The sequence below is a fragment of the Elephas maximus genome, chromosome 14 (assembly GCF_024166365.1).
Source record: "Elephas maximus indicus isolate mEleMax1 chromosome 14, mEleMax1 primary haplotype, whole genome shotgun sequence".
NCBI lineage: Eukaryota > Metazoa > Chordata > Mammalia > Proboscidea > Elephantidae > Elephas > Elephas maximus.
The window spans coordinates 21492345-21508966 of NC_064832.1; the positions used below are offsets into that span (position 1 = coordinate 21492345).

The 16622-nt window shown below is 40.5% G+C and overlaps 1 protein-coding gene across 1 annotated transcript in view; it reads left to right on the forward strand.

The window, feature by feature from the left end:
* FREM2 (FRAS1 related extracellular matrix 2) overlaps positions 1-16622 on the forward strand; it is a 302074-nt gene that overhangs the window by 245924 nt on the left and 39528 nt on the right. Inside the window, exons 15-16 of the mRNA XM_049853354.1 lie at positions 829-960; positions 3352-3683. Of these exons, the coding sequence (XP_049709311.1) occupies positions 829-960; positions 3352-3683 (464 nt within the window). The remainder of the gene's footprint in view (positions 1-828; positions 961-3351; positions 3684-16622) is intronic.

Here is a 16622-nt window from a genome sequence, read left to right on the forward strand (position 1 = left end):
ATATAAAAGAAATTATATATTGCTTAAGTCTCTTGAAATTATAATCTAGCATCTTGGCCCCGTCCGTAAGGTTAAAATTGAAGCATCCCAATTCTCTTAAAGCAAACACTGGCGGAAGCTTTTCATGGCAGAATTCTTGAGGGTCAGTGAGAGACAGAGGTCGACAGATAAAATGTGTCCTAATTTATAATAAACATACTGTAAGAAATTATATAAAACCAAAAACCAAACCCACTGCCATCGAGTCAATTCTGACTCATAGCGACCCTATAGGACAGAGTAGAACTGCCCCATAGAGTTATTATATAGTAAGTAGAAAACTGTATGCATTTTGCTCTCAGATTCTAGGAAGACTTTTATTTTCTGTTTTAAGAGTGAGTGCATTTTTAGTTTTATTGACTTATAAATAATGTATATTTTATAGCATATATTCTAGGATAAAAAGTTGAGTTCGCTTAATTGAACTACACTTACTTTTTTCCTGTTGGCTTTCAATAATCTTTACTATGCCTATTAACATTTTACATTGAAATGATTTTATGAGTATGACCATAACCTAGAATAACGTAGAATAACCAATATGTATTAAATCACGTTAAGCAGTAACTATCCTTTCTCAAACTCTATAAAATATCTACAATGTTACGAAGGGGACACTGCAGCATCTGCTGTGCAGGGTCTTCTGCATCCCATAATGGACCTTCTCAGCAATGCCCTGAGTCAGCAGAGAACATTACACTACATAGAAAAATAATGGTACCTGTTCTTAAAATACTCTTTAGGTGTCTGTGATCTTCTTTTACCATAAGTATTTTTACTTTCATCGAGGTCTTTGCCAGCCCCGAGTGCCAGGGGTAGTGGGGGCAGAGCCGTTCTCAGCTAAATTGCGCTACACGGGCCCTGAGGACCCCGACCACACAAACTTCATCAAGCTCACCGTCACAATGCCACACACTGATGGTAGGTGACCTGGGTAAGCAGTCCATGGAAGCGTGTGGGCTGCCCATTACCTGTTTATTTTACTTCATACTCTAAATAATCTAGCATGCAACAAGTGTTCATTTTGCAGCTGTGCTTCAAGTCCTTTTGCTTCTTCCAAGTGTTTCTGCTTTCTTTCTACCCAGTTCTTTAAAGTTGGACAATTAAAAAAAAACAGTTGCCATCGAGTTAACTCTGACTCATGGTGACCCCATGTGTATCAGAGTAGAACTGTGATCCATAAGGTTTTCAATGGCAGATTTTTCGGAAGTAGATCGCTAGGCCTTCTATCCAAGGTACCTCTGGGTGGACTTGGACCACCAGCCTTTCAGTTAGAAGCCAAGCGCACTAACCACTCGCATCACCCAGGAGCTCCCTGAAAATTTAAGTGTTCTATAAAATTAGGTAAATTTCTTAGATGCCCAAACACCACAAAACACAGCTTGGCTAATATGTTAACTTTTATGAAGCAGCAGCACAGATATGTCTTTAAAACTCGTGGAACTTAGACTTGCAGTAAAGCGTTTTGGTATCTGAACGCTTACCTTCAGGATGTAATTTGCTATTTCATAGATGGAGTTTTTTAAGTCTCTCTAAATATTTAATGCAATAACTAAGATATCTTCTCGGTGTTAAAATAAAACCAGAATGAAACTAGTATATCATATTTTGCATTCACTTTCTCTAGGTGGGGACCTGTAACCAGATATGTGAGTCAGTAACTGTGTCTACATTTTTTTATGAACAATTCCCCATGTTCACAAGACGTTTTCAAGTTCTGTTCCACTCAATTCACTTTATACTTGAAGCTAATTGTTCATATGAATCTAACACTTAATATATGAGGTACATTTTATGTGGCTGAGAGACGTGAAAAGTCAGGCAACAGTCAGAATTACAAGGCGGAATCCACCTCCCTTAGATCAGGGATATTGAGCCTGCTTTGCCTGCTTATTAACCAAAACAACCAAACCAGTTGCTGTTGAGTCAATTTTGATTCATGGTAACCCCATGTGTGTCAGAGTAGAAATGTGCTCAGTAGGATTTTAAATGGCTGATTTTGGGGGGAAGTAGATAGCCAGGCCTTTCTTCTTAGATGCCTTTGAGTGGACTCAAAGCATCAACCTTCCAGTAGTAGTCGAGCCCTTAACCATTTGCACCACCCAAGGACTCCTTGCCTGCTTATGACAAATCCAAACACATACTGGTGGGAGCTGGGGTGGACAGGAAGCTGTAGCCCCTTTTTTTACAGCGTAATGACAGTCCCATGTCTAACCAACCTCTCTCCATGTGTCTAGGCCAGTGTAGAAGAGTAACTCAGAGCTAGAAAGGGCTGAGGCAGCCCCATGAGGGGAAAGGAGGTCTGTAACAGGGTCTTTCCTAAAGACCAGTTCTGAATGCCACTCCTAAGCTTAACTTTGCATCTTCGGAAACGTCCTGTAGCCACAGCTCCACCAGAAGTGTGGTGGAGGCTGGCCAGTTCTTCGATGACACTAGAGTACTGCTAAGGCAGAATCTGAAAGGGAGAGGTGGGAAGGCTCAGAGAGAAGGGCTCCTTCCCAGCACTTCTGCCACATTGCCTGTGCCAGGGGCCAGCAAGCATGGTCTGTGGGCCAGATCCGGCCACTGCCTGTGTTTTTATGGCCTATAATATAAAAGAAGAGTATTTTGTGAAATATGAAAATTATATGAAATTCAAATCCATCATCCATAATAAAGTTTTGTTTCACACAGCTATGCTCATTCATTTACATATTGTTTATGGCCTCTTTCATCCTACAATGGCAGATTGAGTTGCTCCAACAGAGAAAAGACATTTGTTTCGTGGGTCTATAAGTATGTCCTGGTTTGAAATTAAAAATGAGAAAATAGTAAAATATTTATATACTTATTTAAAAATAGCAATAATGAATCTATTAGATGTAAACATGAAAAACATATTTTAAAGAAAAATAACTATAAATTGTAACAAAAAATTAGTGATAATAATGGCATTGCTTTGCATTTTTTTAAATATATTTAATGTCTGGCTTAATATAATCTGGTATTCTACCAGGTTCTCATTTCTACCTCTGTGTCGAATGTATTCAGTGTATCACATCTTGTACCTCTGGAAAGCTCCACTGTACAATCACGAGAGCGTATGGGTGGGCAAGTCAAATAGCTTAGTATTATTATTAATATAGTTTTAATGTCACAGCTCTCCTGAAAGATTCTCAGGGAACCCCAGAGGTCCTGAGACATCACCCTTGAGAGTCACTGTGCATGTACAGTATTTTATGGAACTTACCTTCTTAAGAGATTAAGAAATTAGAAAGCATCCAAAGACTTTGCTTTTCATAGAATAGTAACGATGACACCAATATCCTGTAGGCATGCTCCCGGTGATCTCCACCCGAGAGCTCTCCAACTTTGAGCTGACCCTCAGCCCAGATGGCACAAGAGTTGGGAACCATAAGTGCTCCAACCTCCTGGATTACACAGAAGTGAAGACTCACCATGGCTTCTTGACTGACGCCACGAAAAACCCAGAAATCATTGGAGAGCTGTATCCCTATCAGTACAGCTCATCAATCAGAGGCTCCAGTACCTTACGCTTCTACCGAAACCTGAACCTCGAGGCCTGTCTTTGGGAATTTGTCAGCTACTATGACATGTCAGAACTCCTCACCGAGTGTGGAGGCACCATTGGGACAGACGGACAGGTGAGGATTTTCAGGGCCTCAGCTTTGGGGTCCTCTGTCACTGGGTAAGCCAGATGATTTTTTCCATTACACAGGTTCACATTCAATCTAGTTGGCTATCTTGGTGATAGGTCATTAGCTAGTTGACCTCCAGTTAGATAATTGGCATACATAGTATGAAAATCGTGTCTATCTCTGTAGTGAAAGGACACTATATAGTCATTGCCTTAAGCTTCAGATCTACTTACAAATCTGTATTATAAAAATCCAAATACTGGTTCTTTTTCAAACTGTACATTTTCATTTTTTGTGTACCTGCATAAGAAAACAGTTTCCTTTGAGTCAAATTCTGACTCATGGCAACCCCATGTGTGTCAGGGTAGAACTGTGCTCCATAGGGTTTTCAGTGGCTGATTTTTTAGATTACCAGACTTTTGTTGTGAGGTGCCTGTGTATGAACTGGAATCTCTAACCTTTTGGTTAGGAGCCAGGTTTGTTAACCATTAGTACCATTGAGGGACTCTATGGCAACCATAAACCACCTAAAAAGAACATTTTAATTCTGAGGGTAAGTCTGGTGTTTATCCCTCCTTACTGTTTTTATTCTTTCTTTACCTTCCGTCTTTCCCTCTTTCTATCCCCCGTTTCTTTCTACTTTTCCCCTTTTCCTCCTTCTTTCTGTCACACCTCCATCATTAACAAAGTCAAAGGCATTCTCACTAAAAGCTGATCATTATTTTTACTCTACAACTACTGACCCTTCTTCAGAGTACACAGACACTTGCACATAAAATACGCAAACATAAAAATCCTTCTCTCTCTCATCGTCATCAAGAACCAAGTTGTTGTTAAAATGGTGTTAAGGAAGAACGTCTCCATCAGCAGTTGTAATAGGGAGTCTAAAGTATGAGGGTGTAGTTTAGAATGCTAATGAGCATTTGAACTGAAAGCAATGCTCTGTTCTACCTATACAGAACGGAGAGCTAAGTGGGCTTATATATTAGAATATTGTGTGTACTCAAAATATTTCAGGTCTTAAGATTTAGCCATGGGAGACCAGTTTTACCTATGCTGTCTTTCTAAGGTATTGAACCATAAAACAAGTAATACCAAGAAAAAAAGGAAGTGATGCTTTGCTAGCAATTTATCCCACAGCAAAGCTGTGAAACTTGACAAATTCAGCCACTGTTAATGATGAATGGGCAGCCATATATTATGTCTGGGATATTGGACTCAAAATAAATAAGGCACCATCTTAGTTATCTAGTGTGGCTATAATAGAACTACCATAAATGGTTGGCTTTAAGAAACAGAAATTTGTTCAGGAGGCTAGAAGTCCAAATTCAGGATACCAGCTCTAGGAGAAAGCTTTATGTCTCTGTTGACTCTGGAGAAAAGTTCTTGATTATTTGAACTTCTGCTCCTGGGCAGTCTTCTTGTGGCTTGGTGTCTTAGGCTGAGTTCTCTAGAAGAAAAAAACCTGAAGCTTATGTATAAAAATATGCATAGAGAGAGATTTATTTTAAGGAAATTGCTCATGTAGTTGTGGAGGCTGGTAAGTTTTAAATCCACAAGTCAGGCTTCAAACTGGAGGCTTCTCCTAACTCATGTGGTTGCAGGTAATGACAAACCCAAAATTGGCAGATTAGATGGCAGGCTGCTGGCTCACGGGGCTTCGGGAGCTGTTGAATTCCAAAATCTGCAGGTCAGATGGCAGGCTGCTGGCTCACATCCCAAGAACTGGAGATCAGAGGATGACGATTCAGATGCAGGATCGAGAGAGTGCAAGCTTTGCCACAACATTCATGTATATTGGATGCAGACCACACCCCCAAGGAAACTCCCCTTTCAACTGATTGGCTGCTCACATCAGATCACAAAAGAGAGAATGATTACATAACATCTGCCATACCATTGAGAATAATGGCCTAGCGAAGTTGACTCATAAAAGTAACCATCACAGTCCAGCCCTTGTCAACTTGGAAGTTGTATACATCTACTTAAACCATATAAAACCTCTCAATAAAGACAATTTTAAAGTTATAAATGCACCTAAGATGATACAACTAATATGCATACAGCCGAAAACACACTAGCCCTGTTTACATCTTATATTTTATAATAAGTAATGAAATAAAAGAGGGAAGAGAACAAAGACATTTGCCATATATGTGTGTGTGCGCGCGCACATGCACAAATACTTATAATAAACCAAGGAAGAAATACTAAAAACGATTACAGTCTTTGTTCTGCAACTGGTCACGTGGTCATAGCTGGTATCTAGAACTGCCTTCTTCCACCAACCGTTCTGTATAGATCCCTTTGCCCTCAGCAAGCACCTTAGCTGGTTGAGATTCTTTGTGTGGCGACTCAAACCTTCATTCCAGAAGGGTCTGTGTTATTAGTAGTCATGTCGGAATTGGGTTGTTGTAGTTTCCCATTGACAGTAATCACAGGCCATGGTAGTGCTAAGAGACATCCTATCCCAGTTATCTAGTGCTGCTATAACAGAAATACCACAAATGGATGGCTTTAACAAAGAGAAATGTATTATCTCACAGCCTAGTAGGCTAGAAGTCCAAATTCAGGGCATCAGCTCCAGGGGAAGGCTTTCTCCCTATGTTGGCTCTGGAGAAAAGTCCTTGTCGTCAATCTTCCCCTGGACTGGGAGCTTCTCAGTGCAGGAACCTCAGGTCCAAATACACACTCTGCTTCTGGAACTGCTTTCTTGGTTGTATGAGGTCCCCCTGTCTCTCTGCTCACTTCTCCTTTTTACGTCTCAAAAGAGATTGGCTCAAGGCACAATCCAATCTTGTAGATTGAGTCTTGCCTCATTAACATAACTGCCACTAATCCCATCCAATCAACTTTATAGAGATAGCATTTACAACACATAGGAAAATCACATCAAATCACAAAATGGTGGACAATCACACAATACCAGGAATCGTGGTCTAGCCAAATTGATACACATATTTTTGGGGGGCACAATTCAATCCAGGATGCATTCTAAGGCATCTCCTGTATTCCACATAAACTCTTCTTTATCTCCATTATGTAATATCCAATGTCCCCTTGGTAGTCAGGATCAATCATGCCAGCCAATACGGTAATGCTCTTCTTTGCCTGTTGCTCTAGAGGCATGAAGAGTCCGAAGTGTCCAGGTGGCATTCTTAACTTCCAGTTCAACAGAATCAGTATTGTGTCTCCTGTTAGGAGCAGTCTTCCCTTTGGAATGAAGACCTCTAGACCCGCAGAGCATAGGGTCACAGGGAGAAAAAAAAAAAGTTTTTTTTTTTTTTTTTTAGCAAAAATTGTGTGAGTGGGTCACTAGAGGTAATAGTGAGTGGTGCCACTCCCATTTCCACCTGGACCCATGAATCCTGGCTCTGGGATAAGTAACACCATATATTGGACACTGGTTTAGAGCATGTACAGCCTCCTGGGGAACATTGCTCCAACCCTGCAAGGTTTTGCCACCAAGCTGACACCATAATTGTGTCTTTAGAAGGCCATTCCATTGTTCTGTCAAGCCAGCTGCCTCAGGATGATGGGGAACTTGGTAAGACCAGTAAATTACATGAACATGAGTCCATATCAATAAACTCAGACTAATCCAACTTTACATTCCTTGTACCATTATCTCACACCCTTAATAGCCATTCCCCCACATATTCTCCAGGTTTCTGTTCATACATATTAGAAAAGTCAAGCAGTTCTTTTGGACTGTAGCATATCTTCTTCTGGGTCACATTTTGTACTTCACATTTTGGGGCTTGCTGGAACTTAAGTCTAGTTATAGGTCTAGAAGCAAAACTGGGTGGTAAAGGTAGGTCCTGGGGACACTCAGCAATGTCTTATAAGGCATCTGCCTCAGGCTCCGATATCTCAGTCAAAGTCTGTTCAAGCACAGCTGGGTTAATCTCATCACATGGGGGTGGAAGGGATAATGATTTTATTCTGAACAGTGGCTTAGCAGACAGAGATGGAGTAATCCATTCAGATGGGTGTAAGAGAGCTGGTTCTGTTCGCAGGAGTGATTCAATAGAACTTAGGGGCTTAATGTTCCCAGCTTCCTGATATCTGCCTGTATGGCCCCATCCCAAGTTTCAGGATGGCATTTCTTCCCAATCAATGCCCTTACTTTAGCTTCAGATACCATTTAAGGTTGGGAATTCAATTAGAATTATAATTCAGCTACTCTTATGATAAGACTCTTGGTTTTGTTTTCAGCAATGTCAGCTCTGTAACTGTAAGGAATAAGGTTTTCTTTCAGTACACAAGTGGCAACTTTCAGATCTGGTACGCAGTGCTTGAGCTGTGACTCTGAAGTTTTGAGATTATCCCTTTCTTTCACAACTTTGTCTAGGGAAAATAGGACCAACCAACCAGTTTCCTTATAATTCTCATTTCACCAAAATTGTAAAAAAGTGTAAAATGTGTAATCACCCAGAACCTCATCTCTCCCAAATATTAAATGATCAGGTCATGGTGATATTTTACATATTTCTATTGCCACCTCATGCCATGGATTAACAGCATCCTCTTAACTACTGGAGACAGAGTCACCAGAACCTTTAAGACTGGACACACTTGAGAAACAATTCAGAAAACTCATCCTTATGATTTTGTTCCTCTAGAACCACTCTTGGTACCAAATGTCTTAGGCTAGGTTCTCTAGAGGAACAAAACCAGTGAAACATATACAGAGAGAGAGAGAGATTTATTTCAAGGCAATAGCTCACATAGTTATGGAGGCTGGCAAGTCCTAAATCCATGGGTCAGGCGTCAGGCTGGAGGCTCCTCCTGGCTCATGTAGTTGTAGGGGCTGATGAACCCACAATTAGCAGGTCAGGCGGCAGGCTGCTGCCTCATGTCCCAAGAACTAGAGGTGAGAGGGTGACAAGATGGATGCAGGATAAAGAGCGGGCAAGCTTTGCCACAACATTCATATATATTGGATGTGGGCCACACCCCCAAGGAAATTTCCCTTTCAACTGATTGGCTGCTCACATCAGATCGCAAAATGGAAGATCATTACATAATATCTGCTAAATCACTGAGAATCATGGCCTAGCCAACTTGACGCGTAATCTAAACCATCGCAGTTGATGTCTGTCTTCCCCCATCTCTCCTTCTTTAATCTGTTCCTTTTATATCACAAAAGAGATTAACTCAAGACACACCCTATACTAATCCTGCCTAATTAACATAACAAAGATAACCCATTCCCATATGGGATTATAAATACAGACATAGAGGTTAGGATTTACAACACATATTTTGGGGGGACATAGTTCAACCCATTAATAGGCATTATCTTAACCACTTCTTTCAAAAGCAACAGTATTCTGTAACTTGTGTAGATTCGTAAAAATCCCAAATAAAAACACCAACAGAAAGACCGTGCAAAATGGTAGAAAGAGCCTGGTTTTTAAATAAGGCAAATGCGGACCCAAGTTTGGCTCAGACATTTTCTAGTTATTTGACCTTGGCTAAGTTATTTAAGCCCTGATAAAGGTTAGTTCATAGCTTGGTTGCGCAATAGTTAAAGGCTATGGCTGCAAACCAAAAGGACAGCAGTTCAAATCCACCAACTGCTCCTTGGAAACCCTATGGGGCAGTTCTACTCTGTCCTGTAGGGTTGCTGAGTCGGAATTGACTGGAAAGTTTTTTTATTTTAAGAGTTAGTTCTTCAATTTTCCATCTTCCCCAATCTGTCTTTGCTCCTGAAAAGAAACATGAAAGAAAAAAAAAAAATCTTACCACAGAATAAAAATAAAGATTCATACAGCAAATCCACCTCAGACTTTTCCTTTACAGATTAAATATCTCTAGTTCCTTTAGCTCTTCCTCACCAACCTGTTTTCAATCCATTGTTAAATTCTTTGTTTCCTTTCTGATTGTTCTTCTCGAAAAGTCCTACTTAAATCACTGGATCTGTTGGCATAAACTTTTTTAATATGGTGATAATATTACATTGTAGTTCTGGTTCTGTCTTCTCAAAATCACTTCTTCATACTGTAGTCTCTGTGCGTCCCATCTAGTGTGTGGTCTGTTTTCATCCTGGAGAATGTTTTCTGTCTCCTGTGCAGCTCTTCTCCATCTTTCATACGTGTGACCTAGACTGTCTTCTCTAGTGAAAAGCCTGCAAGTGTCCTGCTTAAGCTTTATCCTGTTATATCTCCCAGGTCTCCAGTGAATCATGGTCATTTGGAATGCAAATCCCATCCTCTGTTGTGTTAATCCCTCAGACCCAATCTCAGCTAAACTGACTATATATGCTGCTAGGTTTGTTCCGTTTTTTTTTTTCCAGTTCCTCTCTTTAATTTTTTAAGCTCAGCCTTATTTTTTCTTCCTATGACCACGGCCAAAGTGTCTAGCCCATGAGGTGAAAACTGGCAACTACAGATTCCAGTCACGTTTCTCCTGCTCAAAAGCCTGATGTTAACATAATACTAGGAGTAAGAGATCATACAATATGAAATTGTCTCACCATCCAATTCTTAGCCAGGTTATGCTACCTTCTTAATGGGATAACTGGCTTATTGTATGAGATTCTTCTGAAAGGATGAATTGCTTTTGCACTGTTGAAAATAAATTTAACAGTGTAACTGTGATGATCAGCATCATAGAGATGATAGGGTTGAGTGTAAATCATTGAGATTTCAAATTCTTGTTATAAAATTCTGGAAGCCTAAGCATAAACCAAATGGTAATACAATCTCATAAAGCATGGTGTTTACTCTCTTAGAGTGATGCTCAGAAACGGCCTTCTCATTGTCCCCTGCTTTCTTCCTTGGACTTAAACTTTTACTTCTCCCCTAGCTTTTGATATTCTCTTATACAGAGAGAGAGTGAGAGAAATACAAATTGAAGTAGAAGAAATCTAACCTTTTGGGACATTTCCCTAAGTTTTGGGATCTAAGAAAGAAGAAGAAAAAATGTGTAATGATGCACTTATAAAATCAATAATGAAAATAATAATAGTAAAAGCTAATATTTATTTAATATTTACTATAAGCCTGCAAGGAAACCCTGGTGGTGTAGTGGTTAAGTGCTACGGCTGCTAACCAAAAGGTCAGTAGTTCGAATCTACCATGCGCTCCTTGGAAACTCTATGGGGCAGTTCTATTCTATCCTATATGGTTGCTATGAGTTGGAATCAACTCGATGGCAACAGGTTTGGATGTGCCTGCAAATCTTCTAAGTACTTTACATATTTCCAGTCATTCTATCCTCACAACAACCCCATGATACAATTAATATTGTCCTCTTTTTTACTATTGAGGAAACTGAAGCAAAGAGAATTAAAATAACTTGCCCAAGTCCGTATACCTCGTAAGCCTATACTCTTAACCGCGTCGTAATACTTGTCCGGGCATTTAATTGAATAGGTAAATGTATGAAATGGATATAGTCTCAGACGCAAATTGCCAGAAAAGCAAATAGGCTTTTCCCTCTGTTCCTGGTCCCACCAAGGCTACCCAGCAGCTATCATGAAAATGTGTACCAGGTTCCATCCACAGTCACTTTTGGGAAAAAAAAAATGCAAATCCACATCCTGACAGCAGTCTACAGCTTCACCTGAGTACAGGCAGATCAGTTTCAAATACAAACATATTTCAGGAGACAGCGCCTGAAGGAAAGCAAACTAAACACCTGGTAAATACTTTAGAATTTCATGAGAATATTGTGAACTTTTATATTTCTTCATTTAGGGTGGGAAAATGGGCAAAAATAAAGATGAACCACCAGCACGGGATAAAGTGCTTGGGAGCAGCTCCCTGGTTTTCTTGTCCACCCTATTAGCAGCCCGCTCAAGAAGCCCAAGTCTGTGTGTCTCTGACAGTCCCACACAGCCTCCACCATGCAGCCAGGAGATGTTACTTTCCCTAGTCTAGTCCTTTACTGTTGTTGCTGTTGTTGTTGTTAGCTGCTGTCAAGTAGGCCCTGACTCATGGTGACCCCATGCACAACGAAATGAAATGCTGCCCAGTCCTGCACCATTTCCATGATTGGTTACAGATTTGACCATTGTGATCCACAAGGTTTTCACTGGCTGGTTTTCAGAAGTAGAACTCCAGGCCTTTCTTCCTAGTCCGTCTTAGTCGGGAAGCTCTGCTGAAACCTGTTCAGCATCATAGCAACACTCAAGCCTCCACTGACAGATGGTTGGTGACTACGCATGATGTGCAGACTGGGAATTGAATCAGGGTCTCACACATGGACGGAGAGAATTCTACCACTGAACCTCCAGTTCCTCCTTAGTCCTTTTCTTACCCTGTTACCCATTGCCATCGAGTTGATTCCGACTCATACCGACTCTATAGGACAGAGTAGAACTGCCCCATAGAGTTTCCAAGGAGCGCCTGCTGGATTCGAACTACTGACCTTTTGGTTAGCAGCAGAGCTTTTTAGCGTCTGCACCACCAGGGCTCCTCGTCCTTTACTAGACCTGGCATATTAAGTTCAAGGAAGTCACTATGCAAACAAATATTACTAGCTGCTAATTGCTTTTGTCTGGAAATACATGATGGAGAACTGATATTTTTTTCTTTATGTGTTGAAGTCATTGCTGCTAAATATTGCCAAGTCCCTGCATTTTTCTTTGTGATTGAAAAGCTGCTTTGAACATATCCTGAAAGCGTTGTCTGCCTTCTCCAACTTCCCAATTCAGATTATTGAATTTACAAGAAAAACTCGCCCAACTGAAGGAACCACATGAAACTTCCGGGATAGTGGCCTCCTAACAGCGAGGAGCCTGTTGTCATCAAGTCGATTTGATTCTGACTTATGTTGTTGTTGTTAGGTGCTGTGAAGTCGGTTCCGACTCATAGCAACCAGAAACCCTGTGCATAACAGAATGAAACACTGCCCAGTCCTGAGCCATCCTTAAAATCATTGTTATGCTTGAGCTCATTGTTGCAGCCACTATGTCAGTCCACCTCATTGAGGGTCTTCCTCTTTTCCACTGACCCTGTACTTTGCCAAGCATGATGTCCTTCTCCAGGGACTGATCCCTCCTGACAACATGTCCAAAGTATGTAAGACGCAGTCTCGTTATCCTTGCTTATAAGGAGCATTCTGGTTGTACTTCTACTAAGACAGATTTGTTCATTCTTTTGGCAGTCCATGGTATATTCAATGTTCTTCGCCAGCCCCACAATTCAAAGGCATCAGCTCTTCATCAGTCTTCCTTATTCATTGTCCAGCTTTCACATGCATATGATGTGATTGAAAATACCATGGCTTGGGTCAGGCGCACCTTAGTCTTCAGTCTTCAAGATGACGTCTTTGCCCTTTAAAACTTTAAAGAAGTCCTTTGCAGCAGATGTACCCAATGCAATGTGACTTTTGATTTCTTGACTGCTGCTTCCATGGGTGTTGATTGTGGATCCAAGTAAAATGAAATCCTTGACAACTTCAGTCTTTTCTCCGTTTATCATGATGTTGTTCATTGGTCCAGTTGTGAGGATTTTTCTTTCCTTTATGTTGATGTGCAATCCATACTGAAGACTCTGGTCTTTGATCTTCATTAGTAAGTTCTTCAAGTCCTCTTCACTTCCAGCAAGCAAGGTTGTGTCACCTGCATAACACAGGTTGTTAATGAGTCTTCCTCCAATCCTGATGCCCCGTTCTTTATATAGCCCAGCTTCTTGCATTATTTGCTCAGCATACAGATTGAATCGGTATGGTGAAAGAATACAACCCTGACACACACCTTTCCTGACTTTAAACCAATCAGTATCCCCTCGTCCTGTCCGAACAACTGCCTCTTGATCTATGTAAAGGTTCCTCATGAGCACAATTAAGTGTTCTGGAATTCCCATTCTTCGTGATGTTATCCATAGTTTGTTATGATCCGCACTGTCGAATGCCTTTGCATAGTCAATAAAACACAGGTAAACATCCTCCTGGTATTCTCTGCTTTCAGCCAGGATTTATCTGACACCAGCAATGACATCCCTGGTTCCATGTCCTCTTCTGAAACCGGCCTGAATGGCAGTTCCCTGTCGATATACTGCTGCAGCTGTTTTTGAATGATCTTCAGCAAAATTTTGCTTGTGTGTGGTATTAATGATATTGTTCTATAATTTCCACATTCGTTTGGATCACCTTTCTTGGGAATAAGCATAAATATGGATCTCTTCCAGTCAGTTGGCCAGGAAGCTGTCTTCCATATTTCTTGGCATAGACGAGTGAGCACCTCCAGCGCTGCATCTGTTTGTTGAAACATCTCAATTGATATTCCATCGATTACTAGAGCCTTGTTTTTTGCCAACGCCTTCAGAGCAGCTTGGGCTTCTTCCTTCAGTACCATCAGTTCCTGATCATATGCCAGGAAATGGTTGAACATTGACTAGTTCTTTTTGGTATAATGACTCTATTCCTTCCATCTTCTTTTGATGCTTCCTGGGTTGTTTAATATTTTTCCCATAGAATCCTTCGCTGTTGCAACTTGAGACTTGAGTTTTTTCTTCAGTTCTTTCAGCTTGAGAAATGCCTAGCATGTTCTTCCCTTTTGGTTTTCCATCTCCAGCTCTTTGCACATGTCATTATGATACTTTACTTTGTCTTCTCGAGACACCCTTTGAAATCTTCTGTTCAGTTCTTTTACTTCATCAATTCTTCCTTTTGCTTTAGCTGCTCGATGTTCTAGAGCAAGTTCCAGAGTTTCCTCTGACATCTATCTTGGTCTTTTCTTTCTTTCCTGTCTTTTCAATGACCTCTTGCTTTCTTCATGGATGATGTCCTTGATGTCATTCCACAACTCATCTGGTCTTTGGCCACTAGTGTTCAATGCATCAAATCTGTTCTTCAGATGGTCTCTAAATTCAGGTGGGATATACTCAAGGTCATATTTTGGCTCTCGTGGACTTGCTCTGATTTTCTTCAGTTTCACCTTGAACTTGCATATGAGCAATCGATGGTCTGTTCCACAGTCAGCCCCTGGCTTGTTCTGACTGATGATATTGAGCGTTTCCATCGTCTCTTTCCACAGATGTAGTCAATTTGATTTCTATGTGTTCCATCTGGCGAGTTCCATGTGTATAGTTGCCATTTATGTTGGTGAAAGAAGATATTTGCAATGAAGAAGTTGTTGGTCTTGCAAAATTCTATCCTTCGCTCTCTGGCATTGTTTCTATCACCAAGGCCATATTTTCCAACTACTGATCCTTCTTCTTTGTTTCCAACTTTCACATTCCAATTGCCAGTAATTATCAATGCATCTTGATTGCATGTTCGATCAATTTCAGACTGTAGCAGCTGATAAAAATCCTCTATTTCTTCATCTTTGGCCCTAGTGGTTGGTGCGTAAATTTGAATCATAGTCATATTAACTGGTCTTCCTTGCAGGCATATGGATATTATGCTATCACTGATAGCATTGTACTTCAGGATAGATCTTGAATCATTCTTTTTCATGATGAATGCAACACCATTCCTCTTCAAGTTGTCACCCCCAGCGTAGTAGACTATATGATTGTCTGATTCAAAATGGCCAATACCAGATCATTTCAGCTCACTGATGCCTAGGATATCGATATTTATGCATTCCATTTCATTTTTGACAATTTCCAATTTTCCTAGAATCATACTTCATACATTCCAGGTTCCAATTATTAATGGATGTTTGCAGCTGTTTCTTCTCATTTTGAGTTGTGCCACATCAGCAAATGAAGGTCCCAGAGGCTTTACTCCATCCATGTCATTAAGGTCGACTCTACTTTGAGGAGGCAGCTCTTTCCCAGTCATCTTTTGAGTGCCTTCCAACTTGGGGGGCTCATCTTCCAGCACTATATCAGACAATGTTCTGCTGCTATTCATAAGGTTTTCACTGCCTGATGCTTTTCGGAGGTAGACTGCTGGGTCCTTCCTCCTAGTCTGTCTTAGTCTGGAAGCTCAACTGAAACCTGTCCTTCATGGGTGACCCTGCTGGTATCTGAATGCCGGTGGCATAGCTTCCAGCGTCACAGTACGACAAACTGACAGACTCATGGGGGAATATACATACATATACACACATATATATATACACATATGTAGAGAGATTTGTATCAAGGAAATGGATCATGTGGTTGTAGAGGCTGAAAAGTCCCAAGTCCATGGTTCAGGCATCAGGCTGGAGGCTTCTCCTGATTTGCATAGCTGCAGGGGATGAGGAACCAAGATCGGCATGTCAGGTGGCCCCCTGCTGGCTTTTGCTCTGCTGTGGATCCTGCATTTCACTTGTCATTATCTGACCTCCGGTTCTGACTTATAGCAACTCTGTAAGTTTTGTTAAATTTTATGTAGTTTGACCAAAGCTAGCTTCAGCTGATGTTAAGACTGTCTCAACTTTTGCATTTTAAGGAGCTGAAAGCCACCAACCTTTTCATTTGTACATTCATTCATTCAGCACATATTCACTGAATATCCATGCCGGGACCATGCCAGGTGCCTGATGACTCAAGACAGGGAACTTACACCTCCTCCAGAAGACAGATACAAGAGTCAAATCATCATTCTTATAAGAGTTGAGAATTTGACTCACAAAGAAAAAAGAAACTCAATTTCCGTAATGATTTCAATTTTCTAAAATCATTTTTAATAGTTTCTGAAATATAAAAGCAGATAAATAACAGGAAGAGCAAAATAGATAGATAGGTAAATGATTATACTCCATCTTCTGTGGGGTATATATTTTGTAAATAAAATTTCAAGTTGTTTTGGTATACAATAAAAAAAGATTTTTATGAAAAATATCATTAAAGTTATACTGAGCTTTTAAAATTACCGCATTTTTGGGTTGTTTTTCTCTTAAAAGCAACTTTGAAAAATAAAGACTGCAGTTCATTTCACTTTCAATCAGCACGGCTATCTGTATTGCAAGGTCAGAATCTTAACTCTCTCACCTTGTTGGGTAAACAGCAACTGCTAACATTGTTCAGTGAGCAGGAGTAAGCTGCAGAAATG